Below are 15,962 nucleotides of genomic sequence, written 5' to 3'. Positions count from 1 at the left end.
AACACGATATTTGACTTCATAATTTAAAGCCTGTTTTTAAAATACTGAGCTTGAAAGTATTTGCAGCAGTTCTTAATAGTAATGTCTTGAATTTGTTATTTTTTATGATCATTTCTAACCGCCATTTTTTTAACTTTTTTATTGGATTTTCAACACCGCTGGACCTGCCTTTCCAAAAACTTTACCAGTTCTTCATATCGTCAATACAAATGAAACGTTTTTCGAATCATTTACATCGTATTCTCCGTTTTCCCAAATTGCCATTCTTGGCACTTTTTGCACTGTAACGACGAACGGTAGACTACCTTTGAAGCTAATAAGCACGTCTTCCCATCAATATCAATCGAATGTTTTTTGAATCATTCAAGTTGATTGATCCGTGCTCTCGAAATCGTGGACAAAAAATTGTATCCAAACATACGCACATACATCCATTTTTCTAAGGTATGCCAAAATGTTCAGAAGATTCTGAAAATAAAGATATATAAAAAAATTACTACAATTGTAGTATGTTTACTTAAATCACAAGAAGTTAAAAATAATTGTGAACAGTATTTGTAGCCTAGCAAAGTACATGTTAAAGTATAATGAAAATTGTAATTTGAAGCCAAAGAAGTAAATAAACCAGGCGATGCCGAAAGGACTTGACTTGAATAGATACACTAAAAACGATATGTTTTACTAAAGTTTATTATAAAGAAATTCTTAAGAATTCAAACCAATTCAAGGTATTTTTCAACTACAAGTTAGTTACAAAATTTGGTTGGTTAATTGAACCTGATTGGGCTTAGATGATTGGGCTTTAGATGATTATCTAGATCAGTGAACCTGAGCGGTCCATGACATCATGTTAATATTTATTTACCTGTTGTATTATTCTATATGATCGATCCTGTAAAGACCCAATTTGCTGACAATAGTCTTGGTCAGACAATAGACAACGAAAGGCTTGGCAATATTTTTAGCACTTTTGAGACTGTCGTATTTCTGGATACTAATGATCAAAAAAACATTCAATACTTTCAATTAGTGATCTTCCAACTATAAAAACATGTGAACTGGACATTATTGGAAGGGAGTAGGAAGAAACTATAATACAGTTAGAAATTAAGTGGTGTTCCATGGCAAAGCCCAAGAGGTTGCCCCAAGAGGACACAAAAAAGTTTGAGAACCTATGATCTAGATCATGACTAAATATTTGTTCTAGAAAGTTAGTTGTGATATTTATACATAATACTTAAGGTAATCTATAGATTTTCTAGGGATGCCAATTAAAAATTAGTCTTAACAATCGCACTGCCAAAAATACAGAACACAAAATAAATTACACTATTTCACACACTTAAACAAATAGTTCTTAATAATTAATTGTTATAAATAATATTACCTAAACCAGTGTGAATATAACCACGTCAATTGTTTTTCGTGGTCCATTACACTTACGACAAAAAGTGAGTTCGATAAGAAGGGCCACTTTCGCGTATTTTCAGTTATCATGGCCAAAAGATGATAAAGGAAATTGAAAAACCTTTAGAATTTAATTACCAGGGTCGATCTTGTGGAAATACACCCATACCCTTTATCGTTTAGACTTATTTAATGAGCCCCTTAGCCAATGAGCCCCTTTAAGTCTACTAACTTCAACTTAGTTATCTGTGTTTGGCAGCTATATGCTTTTTTTAAGATATTCTACAATCAAATAAATAAATTAATTTCCATGTATTTTAGACAGAGCTTTTATTTACAAGACACTCGTTTAAAAAAATATCCTTGATGCTATCAATCTTATCAAATAATTTTACATATTGACTTTGATTTGTCTCCAGTTGGTTGTATCACTTATAGAAGGTTTATATTATGCTAAATGATGTTTTTATTTGTGAGTAATTAAAAATGCATATTTTGTATTACCATCGAAATAATTGTAAAAACTGTGAAACCTTATAATAATACTTTATGCAAACTAATTTTAAGTGAAAATATTTTATTATAAACAAACGCAACTGTCACGAGCAAAAACAATCAATTTATTTCAATAAATTTAAATTGAAAAAGAAGGTTGTTGCACCTGATAACGGTGTTAGCCGAAGCTAGTTGCGAACTGTCAAATCTGCTGTCACCGGTTATCATGTATTGAGTTGTATGGGAAGATTTGTGTAATAATTTTTTTTAGCTTATGAAACATTAATAACGTCATGTTTAAAGGTGAATCATCCATCTTGTTACAGATCAGCATACAGCGAATTATTTAATATTATAAAACACCTTTCAATTTCCTAATTATGTTGTGATTTTTAAACCATAATTGTTTTAAAACTATGCATGTCAAACATTAATTTAGAAAAAAGTAATCAAAATGGATTGGCTTGATTTTGGTGCTTTGACATCTGGTTTAGTTTTTGGAGGATTCCTGAGTGGGGTTGCATCACCTACAAAAATTTTGGCTGTTAGTCCTGAGCAATACACTTCCAGAAATGTTCTTACAAGGGAAGATGCTATCGTTTTGTATGGACCTCCAGCTTCAGATCGAAATAAAAATCAAAAATCATACGAAATAGTACTGCACAGACCATGTACAGAAACATTACATCAGTCTTATAGGTTTGTTTACTTTGCTTGTTTATTTTTACTTAAATTAGCATTTGTTAATGGTTTTAATAATTAGATTATTTTTGTAGTGTTTTTCGATCAGATAAAAGAGATGAAGCTGATCAACAGTTCTTGTGCTATAAAGATAAACTACCAATTTTTATAGATATCGCCAAAAGTGTATGTATCAAATTTAACAGATATAAAACTACTTTTGCTTAATAATTATTTGCAACCAAATACTAAAAAAGCAAATATGCAATGAATTAATGAAAACAGTTAATACAACTTTCTCTCCATTTTCTATGATTTGCTGTGAAAATGTAAAGTATAAATATTTTAGATGTGTCACTTACAAGGAATTCAGAAAATATGTGATGCCTTAACTGAGCATCCGTCCTGGACTCTGGCTCACTTGGCAGCTTATTTTGGATGTCATGAAACATTTACTAATCATTTAATAAATTCACATCTTAATACCTCAGATGAAACAGGAATGTCACCATTACAGGTTTGAATCGTAATATTCTCATTGCAATCATTTATTTGGATTATTTGGTTAATAATTATTTTAGGTAGCTATTAAAACCAATAATTTGAAAACTGTTCAAATGTTAATATCTGCTAAGAGTTCCCTGGAGCATCTGGACAATGAAGCTAATACAGTATTTCATTATGCTGCTGGGACTAACAAAGACATTATTATGGTAAAGTAAAATATTTTATAGATTATAAATATAATATTCATATAATAAAATGAACTAAATGAAGTAAATATTTTATAGTTTGTCATTTTATCATTTATTACCATTTTTGCCGACAAAGTATTATGTTTGATGTTCTAATTTTAATTATATAAAAAGGCTTTGAGTGATGAAGCTCCAAGGTGTTTAAATTCAAGAAACGCTATAGGGCATACACCTTTACATGTTGCTTGTCTTGCCAATAAACCAGATTGTGTCAAAGCACTCTTATTAGCAGGGGCTGATGTTAATATAGCTGCATCCCGCACTGACATACCACTGGAATCTTCAACTCCAGGTATTTTAAAAAAGTATTCAAAGTGTTAATATATTTTACATCAAAAATTATCAAATTAAAAATAAATTTTTTGTATTTTTTTATCCAAGATTACCTATATTACATATACAGATCTACATATTAAAAAAACAAAGTAGATCCTAAAGTGTTTAGAGTAATCATATTAAATTATATATCATATGTATATATTTTATTATCACATCAACATGGTTTGCAAATAAATATCAAAACTATAGAAACTATCAAATTAAATACAAATTTTACATTCTAATATTGGCCTTACTATTTCAGGATATGTAGGAGATTTTCTCCAGAATAACTCAAATAAACTATATCCCGATGACATGAAACTTGGAGGAACACCTCTTCATTGGTGTTGTTCTAGAGAAGTTATTGAAACTTTAATTGGAATGGGTTGCGATATAGATGCTTTCAACTTTGAAGGACGTACTGCATTGCATGTTATGGTTCTACGCAATAGATTAGAATGTGCAGTAGCACTACTATCACGAGAAGCAAATCCAAATATTGCTGACTACAATGGTGACACACCTCTTCATTTAGCTGTGCAACAGAATTTAATTCCTATGGTCCAATGCTTAGTTGTTTTTGGAGCAGATTTGAACTTTAAGAATAATAAGGGCGAAACACCAAGGCATGTAACTACTACAGGTAACATAATAAATAGCTCATCAATATCAAAAAGGCCAATATAAAATATAGTTCTTAATTGTATTTGGTTTATCATTTCAATTTTAAATTGAACTATTTGTGTTTATGGACTTTATTAATTCATATGTAATAGGCACAAGTGGTGATAAGGTATTGCATATATTACATTCTGTTGGAGCGGAAAGATGTTTGAAAGACATGGAAGATTGTAAACCTGGTTGCAAATTTGATGGTGATTTTGATGGTCAGCCACCACCGTCCCCGTTAGCTGGTAGAAATAGAGAAATTATAAGTCAAATGCTTTCTGTTGCTGCAATGGAGCAAGCGAGTTTGAAAGGTAATTTGATGAATTAATTTTGTAATAGAAATTATAAGTATTTTTTAAATGATTGATATTCCTTATCTATGATTGATATGTTAATCTTAATAATTATAAAGAATATATCATTTTGTTGGTAATATAAAAATTATAAATGTTTTTTAGTTATATAAAACTACAGGTGATTTTTAAGACCAATCACACATTTTTGTGAAGATTTTTTAATGATAAATTGAATAATAGTTTACACTAATTAATGTGGTTACAATACAGTATTTATTTTTAGTTTATTATTATTTATTATAATCAATTTTTATGTTAGTATTTAGTATGCATTTTTCACTACAGTATTTTTTAAAACTTAATTCAAATACGAAGTTAAATAAATTCTCAATAAATCTTTTAGATGGTGGAAAACAAAAGACATTTGGTGGCCGATTATTATCTTTAGATGGTGGTGGTATAAGAGGATTGGTTTTAGTGCAACTTCTTCTGGAACTAGAAAAAGTGATCAAAGCACCAATTTTGAGTTGCTTTGATTGGGTAGGTGGCACCAGTACCGGAGGAATACTGGCATTAGCTCTAGCTTCAGGAAAAACTTTAAAAGAATGTCTATGTTTATACTTTCGAATGAAAGAGCTTGCTTTTGTAGGAGGTCGTCCATATCCCAGTGAAGCATTGGAAAATATTTTAAAGGAATCTTTAGGTATGCCTTTACATATCCATAATATGAATCTAATTGAGATTCTAATTGAAATTTTGATAGAATCTTGAAAAAATTATTTCAGCAGTCAATATTGATCTGCACAATTATTTGATTAATAAATTGAGAGTTAATAAATTTCATGTATTCTTATTAGGCTTATTAATAGTTCGTTTTTAATTAATATTTTAATTATAATTTATGATTGAATATGTGCTTGAATATATTTTTACTGCCTTTACTTACTACTACTTTAAAACAAATATTCAAAAATAATAGACAGGATATGTAATATTCAAGAATTCATATTCATACAAAATTTACTAAAAATTTTATAACCATTTCTTTATAATAGACACTGACTTTTTTACTGCCTTTACTTACTACTACTTTAAAACAAATATTCAAAAATAATAGACAGGATATGTAATATTCAAGAATTCATATTCATACAAAATTAACTAAAAATTTTATAACCATTTCTTTATATTAGGCACTGATACAGTGATGGCTGATATAAAACATCCAAAAATACTTATAACTGGTGTACTAGCTGATCGTAAGCCAGTTGATCTGCATCTTTTTCGAAATTACCCATCTCCAAGCACTTTGCTAGGCATTACACCAAGTAGTTCCTTTGTGGATCCTGCATCACCTGAAGAACAGCTACTCTGGCAAGCAGCTCGAGCCACTGGAGCTGCTCCTAGTTATTTTAGGTGAGTTAATATGAATGGAGGAATAAAATATTAAATAATATTGGAAGTGCCTACTGCAAGATTTATCAGTCTGATTAGGTGCAAACAATTTGTATTAGAATTTAGGATTATTATTAATTAAAGAGTTAATTTGAGATACTCAATCATTTATTATTATGAATATATTATTTAATGTTGAACTATTTTTTTTAGAGCATTTGGAAGATTCTTAGATGGTGGATTAATAGCCAATAACCCAACTTTGGATTGCCTAACAGAAATACATGAATACAATTTAGCATTACAAGCAGTTGGGCGTGGTGATGAAGCAAAACCAGTATCCTTAGTAGTTTCAATTGGTACAGGCTTAGTTCCTGTCTCGATTCTGAAAGAAATTGATTTATTCAGGCCTGAAAGTGTTTGGGATACTGCGAGACTGGCTATAGGCATATCAGCTATAGGTAATTTATTGGTGGACCAAGCAACTGCAAGTGATGGAAGGGTAGTAGATAGAGCTAGAGCTTGGTGTTCCATGATAGGTGTACCGTACTTTAGATTTTCACCTCAGCTATCTGAAGAAGTAGCCATGGATGAGAAAAATGATGAAAAATTAGTTAATATGTTGTGGGAAGCAAAAGCATATATGCATAGTAACTATAACGTTTTAGTTGAAATAGCGGACTTGTTGAAAGCTTTCTAATTTTTTTGTGATAATCACTTTATAGCTAGTCCAATTATGATCACAAATTAAAATTTTACTTATCAGCACCTTTTGTTAAATGTACTAAATAATTGTTAGCTAGATAATCATTTATTTATTTTAACTTGAATATAGCCAAAATGATAATTATAATGAAGCTATTAACTGTTTCAATATATCATGCCAATTGTGATATAATTTACATTATTAGTTATTGTACTTATTTTGTTATTAATAATAAATATTTTAATTATTGTTTAAATGTTCTATGTAATCAAATAAGCTTTATTCAAAAGCAAAAATATAGTGTAGTGAAATATAAAATGAAATGTTTGTATAATAAAGCACTGCTCAAATTCAACAATTGACAAATTCTTTCTTCAAGGACTGATTGGTGCTAATCACATAGGCAGAGTAGTAAAACATCAGCAATAGAAAATAACAAATAGTACATACAATTATTTGTATTTATTACATAACTTTATACTTTCTTTACTAATTTCCATTCTATGAAAAAATTAATTATGCTTATTAACTTACGTATTTGAAAATAGCTGCCATTTAAACTAGTGAGCGCATGGCATAGTGCCTTAAGGCAAATTGCTGGAACTTCCCGTACCGTAATTAAAAATTTGAGGAATAAAAATAAGCAATAATTGTTTTAAATAATTTCAAATAGATCATTTATTATAAATACATATTGTAAATTAATACATGCATATTATATTGGACGACAAGCGTGTTCTACAAACAACTTATGTGTATGTTCACAAGAAGTTTGTTCATTTTTTTCAAAAATTTGAAACATTTTTAAAAGTCGGATTTATTTGAAATTTTTTAAAAAATCGTTTTTTTTTTAAATTTTGAGAATTTTTGAAAATATCCGATTCGAAAATTTCGAAATATTCTCAAATTTTTGTAAGAAATCGTTTTTTCTAATATTGAATTTGAATTTTTTTGAAATATTGATTTTTTTTTAAATGATAACCATATACTTGAATATTGAAATTAAAAATCTTGGTACGGAACCTAAAAAATTGATAAAATGTATACACATTATTAAAATCTCTATAAAATATCTAATAATTTGATATGCATATGTTCAATGAACATTTTTGACCGCCAAATGGCATTTTTTAACTTATTTTTATTGAGAGTCTACAACCGCTACACCTGCTTTTCCAAAAATTTGAACAGACCTTCGTTTAGTCAATATAAATAAAATGTTTTTTTGAATTATTCAAATCGGACGCTTCGTTAAACTGAATTACAATTTTTGGTTCTTTTTGCCCCGTATCTCCAAAACGGCTAGACCTGCCTATGCCAAAAACTAATCAGCACGTCTCCTTATCAATATGAATCAAATGTTTTTTAAATTTCTCAAATCGGTTGATTCTTGTTTTTTTTTTAAATATATTTAATAAAAGGTTTCCGAGATCGTCGACAAAAATTTTTATCCGCACACACACATACACGCATACATACATCCATTTTTTCAAAGATATGCCAAAATGTTCAAAAACCTTTGAAACGTAAAGATATATGAAAGATTTCAATTTCGATTTTTTCGCGATTACTTATTTGAAATATTTGAAAGAGAATGCATATTAAAATTTAGAAAGCAAGATGTGATAATACATAATTATAGTATTAGATTTAAAATAATTTATTGCCTTTTTCAACTTGAAAGTAAATATTAAATGTTTAAGTAAAAATTACGATGACAAAAGGTTGTGCAACCCGGGTCACATGTAGATCTTGTGTTGTCAAAATAAATTATACACTTTTTATAAGGTTAATTTACAGATCTGTGTGCTTCGATCAAGGTGCAACTTACAGTAAAATATTGCTTATATTATACAAAAGAAAACTGATTTTAATTTGCAGATATGTAATTTACCGAAATTTGATCATGAAGATGTCTTAAAGAAGTGTTATAGTATATTACAAGCCATGAAAATCTATAATGAAATAAAATGAATCTCACGTGAAAGCAACAGTTGGTTTGATGGTATAAACAAAACTATATAGCAGAAACTTTGATTTTGACTTTTTTATTTATGTTTTATGAAACTTTCAATTTTTGATCATCATAGAAAATTCCAATAAAATGTTCTGAAGGAATCTTATAAGATTAACATATGCTATCATACAATGATTTCAAATAATCAAATTTTAGTAGTGAATGTTTTAAATATTGTGGCATTGAAACTGAGAATACTTCGTATACTTTAAAAGAAATTCAAGTAAGTACATATTATAATTCTTTGCATTATAAAAATGTACTTTGTTTATAATTTTATATGTTGTGCTTAGCTTTACCAAAATGGATATTGTTTCTGGTTTGTAAAAAACAATTTAAATTGAATACAAATAATTCTAAAACATTAATTTTGTATATTGACTAATTGTGTCTTTGTAGAACATAATAATAATTCCCATTGGCCTCGAAGAAATTTTCGCAATTCAATCATTGTCTCTGGAGTGCGAGTTGGGTATTGGATCTCACATCTTTGGCAAGATATGAGACGGAAAAGCCCTGTTGCAGTTCAGCATTGGGTAGACTCTTTGCCAAGCCCGGTATTCTTAAATATATTTTTTAACTGAGATATATCTTGCTTTTCAATACTAATTCGCATTTGTATTAGAATATATAAAACACCTTTTTATGCTTTGATATATCCAATGGCATATTTTTTATTTTGTTGTAATTTACTACTTAATTTGATTAATTTCATTTATCATTAGATAAGACCACCAGCAGAATCAAATGCTTGTGCAGAAGTAACAGTATTGCCTAGTAAGTCTCAAAAAGAATCTAATAAAGAAAAATGTGAGGAAGAAGTAGAGCTCAAGCCTTCGAATAATGGTGTTGATGTTTTGCAAGATAATTCAATTGTGAAATCAAGCAGCTTTAGCAAAAATGTTACTGATAATAAATCTGCAGCTATATCACATTCCACTCCAGTTCGAATACCAAGAAGAGGAACAATTGTGAGGGAAGCCTCTTTACCTTCAGATAGCCCACAAAGGAGGAGACTTCTACTTAGAGATTCCTCTTTTCAAGTAAGACAAAATAAGATTAATTATTTTAAAACATTCATCAGCTAGTAGAAATTATTAATGTTTTAATAGTTTAGCTCATGAATATATAAATAAATGAATATGCAAAATGTATAAATGAATGAACATGCAAAATATAATTCTTTTTAATTCTTCCTTTAAATTTTTAGTCAGATGATGCAGTTAGTCGATGTTCAAGTGTAGATAGTTTGTTAGAATCTCGTAGGCCTGATCCAGAAGCTGTATTACTTGGCTTGGGTTTTGGACCAACTTTGTCTCAAACAGATCTGTCTAGAATTCCACAAAGATTTTTAGGACCATCAAAAGTTAAAGGTGTAAATACTGAGAAATTTTTAAAACAACAACAACTTCAAAGGGAGATGCATGAAACTGGGGTTTGGGGCTATCGTGGCTTAACAGGTATCACTTTTATGTGTGTTTATTTTACGTTGTTGAAAGTTATGAATTCATATAGTATTAAACATTTTTTCATAGATCCGGAAACATCAGCATACTCCAATGAGTTTGTGATTAATACAAATTAAAATTAAAATAAGTAAGAAATTGTTTTTGGGTGTTGCTTTTTTGCATGTGATTGTTGTGTTCTTTATACAATATTGAATTTTTACTTATCGTTAGTGAAGTTTTTATTCTTAAACTTTTAAATTCATTATAGTTTTTAGAGTATTACAATTAGTAAGTTTATGTTGTCAATAGTTTAATCTTTTTTCACTGTATAACTTAAAGTAGAATGAATGAGTTCAATTTTATAGAAGTAATTGAGAATGTAAATGTTATCACATCGTTTGATTGACTAAAGCATGTTTCAAATATATTTTTCTAGAATGTAACTTCAATTTTAGAAAGTATATATAATGCTTTTAAAAATTTAAATAAAACTGATTAATTATCAGGTTTATTTGTATTTAGTTTTCTTGTGTGTATCCTTATAGCTTATAAAAATAGATAATCAATATTTTGTATTTATTATAGGAGATCCTCATTCACCACCTTCACATATAGTAGCTAAAATTATAGAACGAATTCACAGCAGTGAGCAACAGCAACAAGGTTTAGATTGCATTGCACCTGATTCCAATAATTTGTTTTAAAATTATTGTTTTTCTTTTATAATTTATATTTTAATTTCCTGAAAATATTATTACTTGTATTTATTTACATCTGTGGTTGTTATACTATTTATAGGTTGATTTAATATTTTTATATTAATAGAATAGGATATATCAGAAAATGCACAAAAGAATGAATGTTAGTTCTAATATTGTATTATTATTTAAGAAACCGTAACTGTGACTAATTGTACAATCATTAATATAATATAAATTTATATTTATTTTACCAATTTTTTTTTAATTACTATAATAAGATTTACTGTATAATGTAAAAATATTTATTCATTGATTAAAGTTTATGTGAAATAAGCATATAATAAGATATACCTTTCTTATTTTACACATCAATTAAATGTTTCAAATAACAGTAATAAAAAAAAATTATATTATTGTGAATATGGTACGCGCTTTTTAAATAAAATTAAAACAAATTGTCAATAATTTCAAATTTATATTCGTTTTTTATTACAATGTTGGTTACGCTGTTTTCACTTGTGGCAGCATTGGTATGATTTTGCATCTTCTAGAATGTTATGAAACAACTTCATAGTTATAAAGCTATTTATATCACATTTACAATAAAAAATTGCGTGTTATTATTATTTATATATTTGCAAAGCAAATTTACCATATTTTTGTTTCTCTTTTCTGTAATTATTTTTAATAAATTAGGTGAAGTGAATGGAAAGTGGCATTAACGACTCTTTATTGTTTACGTAAAGTTTTTGTTGTTTAAATATTGGGTAGTTTGACATTTCGGAAATAAAAAAGCTTATTTGATGCAATTTTATTCATTTGTAAAATTCGGAATTCATTAAGAATGAAAATTTACATTTTTTATGTACCATAGCCAGGTAATATTACAGTTTTTTATTTCAAAACCATTTAAAACACATATGCTTTGCTCTCTTTATACAATATTTCATCGTTTTCAGAATCATGACTAATGAAGAATTGCCAGTTAGCTTAGAGAAGCTTGAAATAGTATCAAGATTTCAAAATATTGATGATACCAACAAAGCTTCTAAGAATCCGTTTAATAAAAAATTGCTTGCAGTTGAAAATGATTCAACAAATAAACATATCCATGTAATATCACAAACACAATTCAAGAAAAATCCACAGAAGAAACCTATTTTAAGAGAACCAGTATTAAAATTGGTCGTACGTAATATGAAGAAAAATCCTAATAATCCAGTATTAGGATGCAAAACAAGAACACATTTATCGAAGACTGCCAAAGTATTTGGTGATGAACAGTCAGATTCTTTAAATTTTAAATCATTGCTTTCTAGCTGTCCTGAATTTGCATCTAAACCCAAAGCTGCAAACAAGCAGTACTCACAAAAAGTATTTAAACAAGTTAGATGCAAATCTAAAACCTTAGAAAATCAATTAGAAGTTCATCGTAGTTTAATGTTAAAATCAACCGAAGTGCATAGTTCTTGCTCTCAGCAAGCCAGAATGAATGAACCATGTGATATAACAATTGATGAATTAGCATCATATTTTGAGACTTTTGTTCACATACCCCAAAAAGATGTCTTCGATGGCAGAAATGATGTATATTTAATGATATTTTTTTCATATTTGTAAATTGTTTACTTATAAGTTCTCTACATTTATGTAAATGAATTAGTGTAATATTGATAAAGTACCATTAGTTCATGTTTTTGTATACATATAAATCAAATAGTATATTACATCATCTAAGCTATAATAAATTAGTAGTTAAATTTAAGTAGAAGAATATTTGTGTTTGAGATCCAATTTGTAATTGATATTGTATTCTTGTCAGTATGTTCTCAATAAGAAAATAAATATTTTTATATGTTATTGTGTAGATCACTATACATATACTACTTCCTATTTATATAAGTTTAACACCTAAAGAAACAATTAATTGGTGAATATTTTAAAATGTATGTATATTGATAAAATGACTCATTGAATGTCATTAAAAGTCTTATCGAATAGAATGCTTATTAGTAGTAATTAGTACAGTGTTGTTTAAGCTATTTTAATAGAAATATTTATGAGTAAGTTCTTATAGGGCGATACATCAAAGAAAAAAAAACAAAGATTAATGAATTAATTAAATTAAATTAATTAATTAATTAATAAGTTTCAACATTCAATTTAATGTAAAGATCAGTGAATATTAACTTTGGTAGCTTACATCTAAAGATGTGAACACAATACAAAAAAATTAGCATTAACATTAATGTTAGTGCTATTCATTGTCAACACAATGAATTTTTATCCTTTTTTATATGAAATGTAAAAAGATTAATAATAATTTTAGTTGACAAAAATGTGAAAAGTTAAGTAATTTCTGCAACGACTTGTGTAATACACAGTGTCCAAGGCTCATCCCTTGAGATTTTATATATAAAAAATTAAATAGAAGTAATGAGATTATTCATGTGGGAAGCAAAAAAAGTATCCTGCATTATGTTTATTAAAGGTGCTTCTTTTATGCTATTCTACTAAGGAGTCTTCTTATCTACATCAACTCTTCAATTTTTTCAAGTTTATTTGTGACTAATGAAACGCTTTGCCATTTGAAAAGACCATCGTTATGTATAAAATATTGATCTTATGTTGATAACGAAGGTTGATCATATTTTGTATATTATATTCTAGGAAGGTTCCTATTTATACTATACTACTTCCTATTTATTTATATTTAACACTAATGTTGAACACCTAAAGGAACAATTAATTGGTGAAAATTTAGTATGTATGTACATTGATAAAATGACTCACTGAATGCCATTGAAAGTCTTATCGAATAGAATTATTATAAGTAGAATGTTGTTTCGGCTTTTTTATATAGAAAGATTTACATATAAAAAATTAAATACAAGTAATAGGATAATGATAAGATAAAGATAATGCATGAAAGAAGCAAAAAAAAGTATTCTGCATTTTATCAAAGGTGCTTTTTTGTGATATTTCTACTAAGGAGTCTTTTTTATCTTCCTCAACTGTTTCTTCCTTTTTTTCATGATAATTTGTGACTAATGAAACGCTTTGCTATTTTGAAAAGACCATCGTTATGTATAAAATATTGATCTTATGTTGATAACGAAGGTTGATCATATTTTGTATATTTTATTCTAGGAAGGTTGACGACTACGTGATGACATAAACAACCCTGGAAATTACAAAACTTTGGTGGGGAGTGTACGATAGCCCAGAAATGTAGTGGGGAGACATCTGAACGCCATTCTGCTTTGACAGCTGACATATTGTATTCATTGTCTAACAGTTTGTTTACAAGATTAGTCAACAGAAATATTGCGTTTGAAATAAAAGTGTTAATTTCATTTAAACTTTTAATTTTCGAAATGGGTCCAATGCATTCGTTAATTCGTTTACGATCTGATTACAAGCTATTAAACCTACTGCATTCAAACGAGTGAAAATATCAAATGTTTTTAAAGTTATGAAAGCTACAAGATTGCGTCATGTTCTATTGAACAAAACAACCTGAAATATAAGTCTGAAAATGAAATAAAGAATACAAATTGTGATTTTAAACTGCTTTAACACCGAAATGGTAATTAGATTCTATAATTAATTTATTTTTAAAAATTTTGTACTTTTTTGTATTTTATACGGGATATATTTTTTACTAGTTAGAAAAATTCAACAATATTTCTGTTGCAGTAAACAAGCTTTTCTTTTCGTTTTTAAATTACATAAAAAGTAAATAATATTTTGATGTACTATTTTTGTGCGCGGAATCAATGTCAGCGTCACCAAATGGAGGGAGTATGCTAGTTCCTGAAAATTCCGCATCCACTTTACTGTCACTGTCATTCGCGAGTCAACTTTGTTCGTGAATACTGTGAGCATATTTTCTCAAGATTGGTTGATACTTAATTCAAGATTTATCCACGGACGCATCCGGGTAAGTGATCAAAAAAATATATTATAATTAAATATTACTTAATTACTAGTAGGTAAATCTTCAATTTTGAGTGTAGTCTGCAAAATTGGACGGTTTACCATGGTTGCTAAGGGAGATGGTAATCAATTGTAGAGCTGTAAAAATGGCGCAGGAATTATTTATATTTGCTTTATTACCATATACTAATTAATATAAATTCCTATATCCTCCTCTAAAAACACTCCATGAACGTATTCGTTATTTATCATTCCATACCCTAATTCCTTAAAATTTAGAATCGCCAAGTGTAAATATTAATCATTAATTAAAAATGATTATATCGTGTACAATTTATTTATTTTACAAAATTTTAACTTAATAATTTCCATGCGTTCTCGAAAATTCCGTGCAAGTTGAAACTTGTTTCAACCAATGAAGTGGAATGACGCCATATTGTATACTTGCTCTGTCATCGTTCAGAAAATTTGTATAAATTCTCTTTCATTTAGTTTTAACGAGTCATAAACAGTCAAGATTTATTATTTTTAGTTAAAAGGTTTGTAATAAATCATAATTTGTTATATGAATCTTATTTATGCCTATTTATATTCACTCGAGTTATATATGCGTTTGACAGATGATGTAATTTTTTGTTGCTTTTTCATCCAACTCAGCTTATTACTCATAGTAACATGAGAAGGTTTTTAAATTATTCTTTGGTTTCATTACCACGAAGATTATTAATTACATTTTTTACATTTGGTTTCCAGGATCAAATATTTTTTCTTGCATTTTATAACATCGTTCGAGTTTTTAATATTACTTAACAAGTGGTTGTTTCAAAATTTTAAAAGTTTTGTAATAATTATTCAGAGTTTTACTAAATAGTACTTGATTTTGAAAGTAATAGTGATAAACATCACTGTTGGGTTTCTTGGAAATATACTGCAATATATTAACAAATAATCTGTATTTTTTTCATATCTGACTACATATTCATCCATACAAATTATTATATCAAGTTTCGCATAATATATTACGTAATTTTTTTATATGCGTAAAAGCCTAGTAATAAATTCTGCCTTGTTTACTGCCTCGATTTACAGTTATAATTTGGCACGAAAAGTCTTTAGACTTCGGACAAGTTTT

At 28.0% G+C, this 15,962-nt stretch overlaps 3 protein-coding genes across 5 annotated transcripts; all 3 read left to right on the top strand.

Annotated features, from left to right (window-relative positions):
- Window positions 1–2,110: 2,110 nt before the first annotated feature.
- LOC113365792 (85/88 kDa calcium-independent phospholipase A2-like) lies at window positions 2,111–6,854 on the top strand. Of its 3 annotated transcripts, none has more exons than XM_026607337.1 (11): window positions 2,111–2,205; window positions 2,397–2,601; window positions 2,679–2,769; window positions 2,933–3,100; window positions 3,165–3,296; window positions 3,453–3,630; window positions 3,922–4,302; window positions 4,436–4,639; window positions 5,028–5,327; window positions 5,818–6,040; window positions 6,233–6,854. In XM_026607337.1, the coding sequence occupies exons 1-11, from the start codon at window positions 2,196–2,198 to the stop codon at window positions 6,717–6,719; spliced, it is 2,379 nt and encodes a 792-aa protein (XP_026463122.1). In that variant the 5' UTR covers window positions 2,111–2,195; the 3' UTR covers window positions 6,720–6,854. The 3 variants fall into 3 exon arrangements, with proteins under 3 accessions (XP_026463122.1, XP_026463119.1, XP_026463121.1); XM_026607336.1 differs by having other exon boundaries at window positions 2,152–2,205; window positions 2,342–2,601; XM_026607334.1 differs by having other exon boundaries at window positions 2,135–2,601.
- Window positions 6,855–8,851: 1,997 nt separating this feature from the next.
- Window positions 8,852–11,081, top strand: LOC113368021. The gene is made up of 5 exons (XM_026609586.1): window positions 8,852–8,965; window positions 9,142–9,299; window positions 9,468–9,785; window positions 9,953–10,202; window positions 10,776–11,081. The coding sequence occupies exons 2-5, from the start codon at window positions 9,243–9,245 to the stop codon at window positions 10,892–10,894; spliced, it is 744 nt and encodes a 247-aa protein (XP_026465371.1). The 5' UTR covers window positions 8,852–8,965; window positions 9,142–9,242; the 3' UTR covers window positions 10,895–11,081.
- Window positions 11,082–11,598: 517 nt separating this feature from the next.
- On the top strand, window positions 11,599–12,511 carry LOC113367502. Its single transcript, XM_026609105.1, has 2 exons — window positions 11,599–11,769; window positions 11,851–12,511. Exon 2 carries the CDS (start codon window positions 11,855–11,857, stop codon window positions 12,509–12,511), a length of 657 nt encoding a protein of 218 aa, XP_026464890.1. The 5' UTR covers window positions 11,599–11,769; window positions 11,851–11,854.
- The last annotated feature ends 3,451 nt before the right edge of the window (window positions 12,512–15,962 follow it).

Source organism: Ctenocephalides felis, unplaced genomic scaffold, assembly GCF_003426905.1.
Source record: "Ctenocephalides felis isolate EL2017-DRISC unplaced genomic scaffold, ASM342690v1 CF-g0.4_SCAFFOLD_01170, whole genome shotgun sequence".
In the NCBI taxonomy this organism is placed as follows: domain Eukaryota; kingdom Metazoa; phylum Arthropoda; class Insecta; order Siphonaptera; family Pulicidae; genus Ctenocephalides; species Ctenocephalides felis.
The sequence above is the reverse complement of the archived record's forward strand: the minus strand, read 5'-3'. Positions and strand labels throughout refer to the sequence as shown.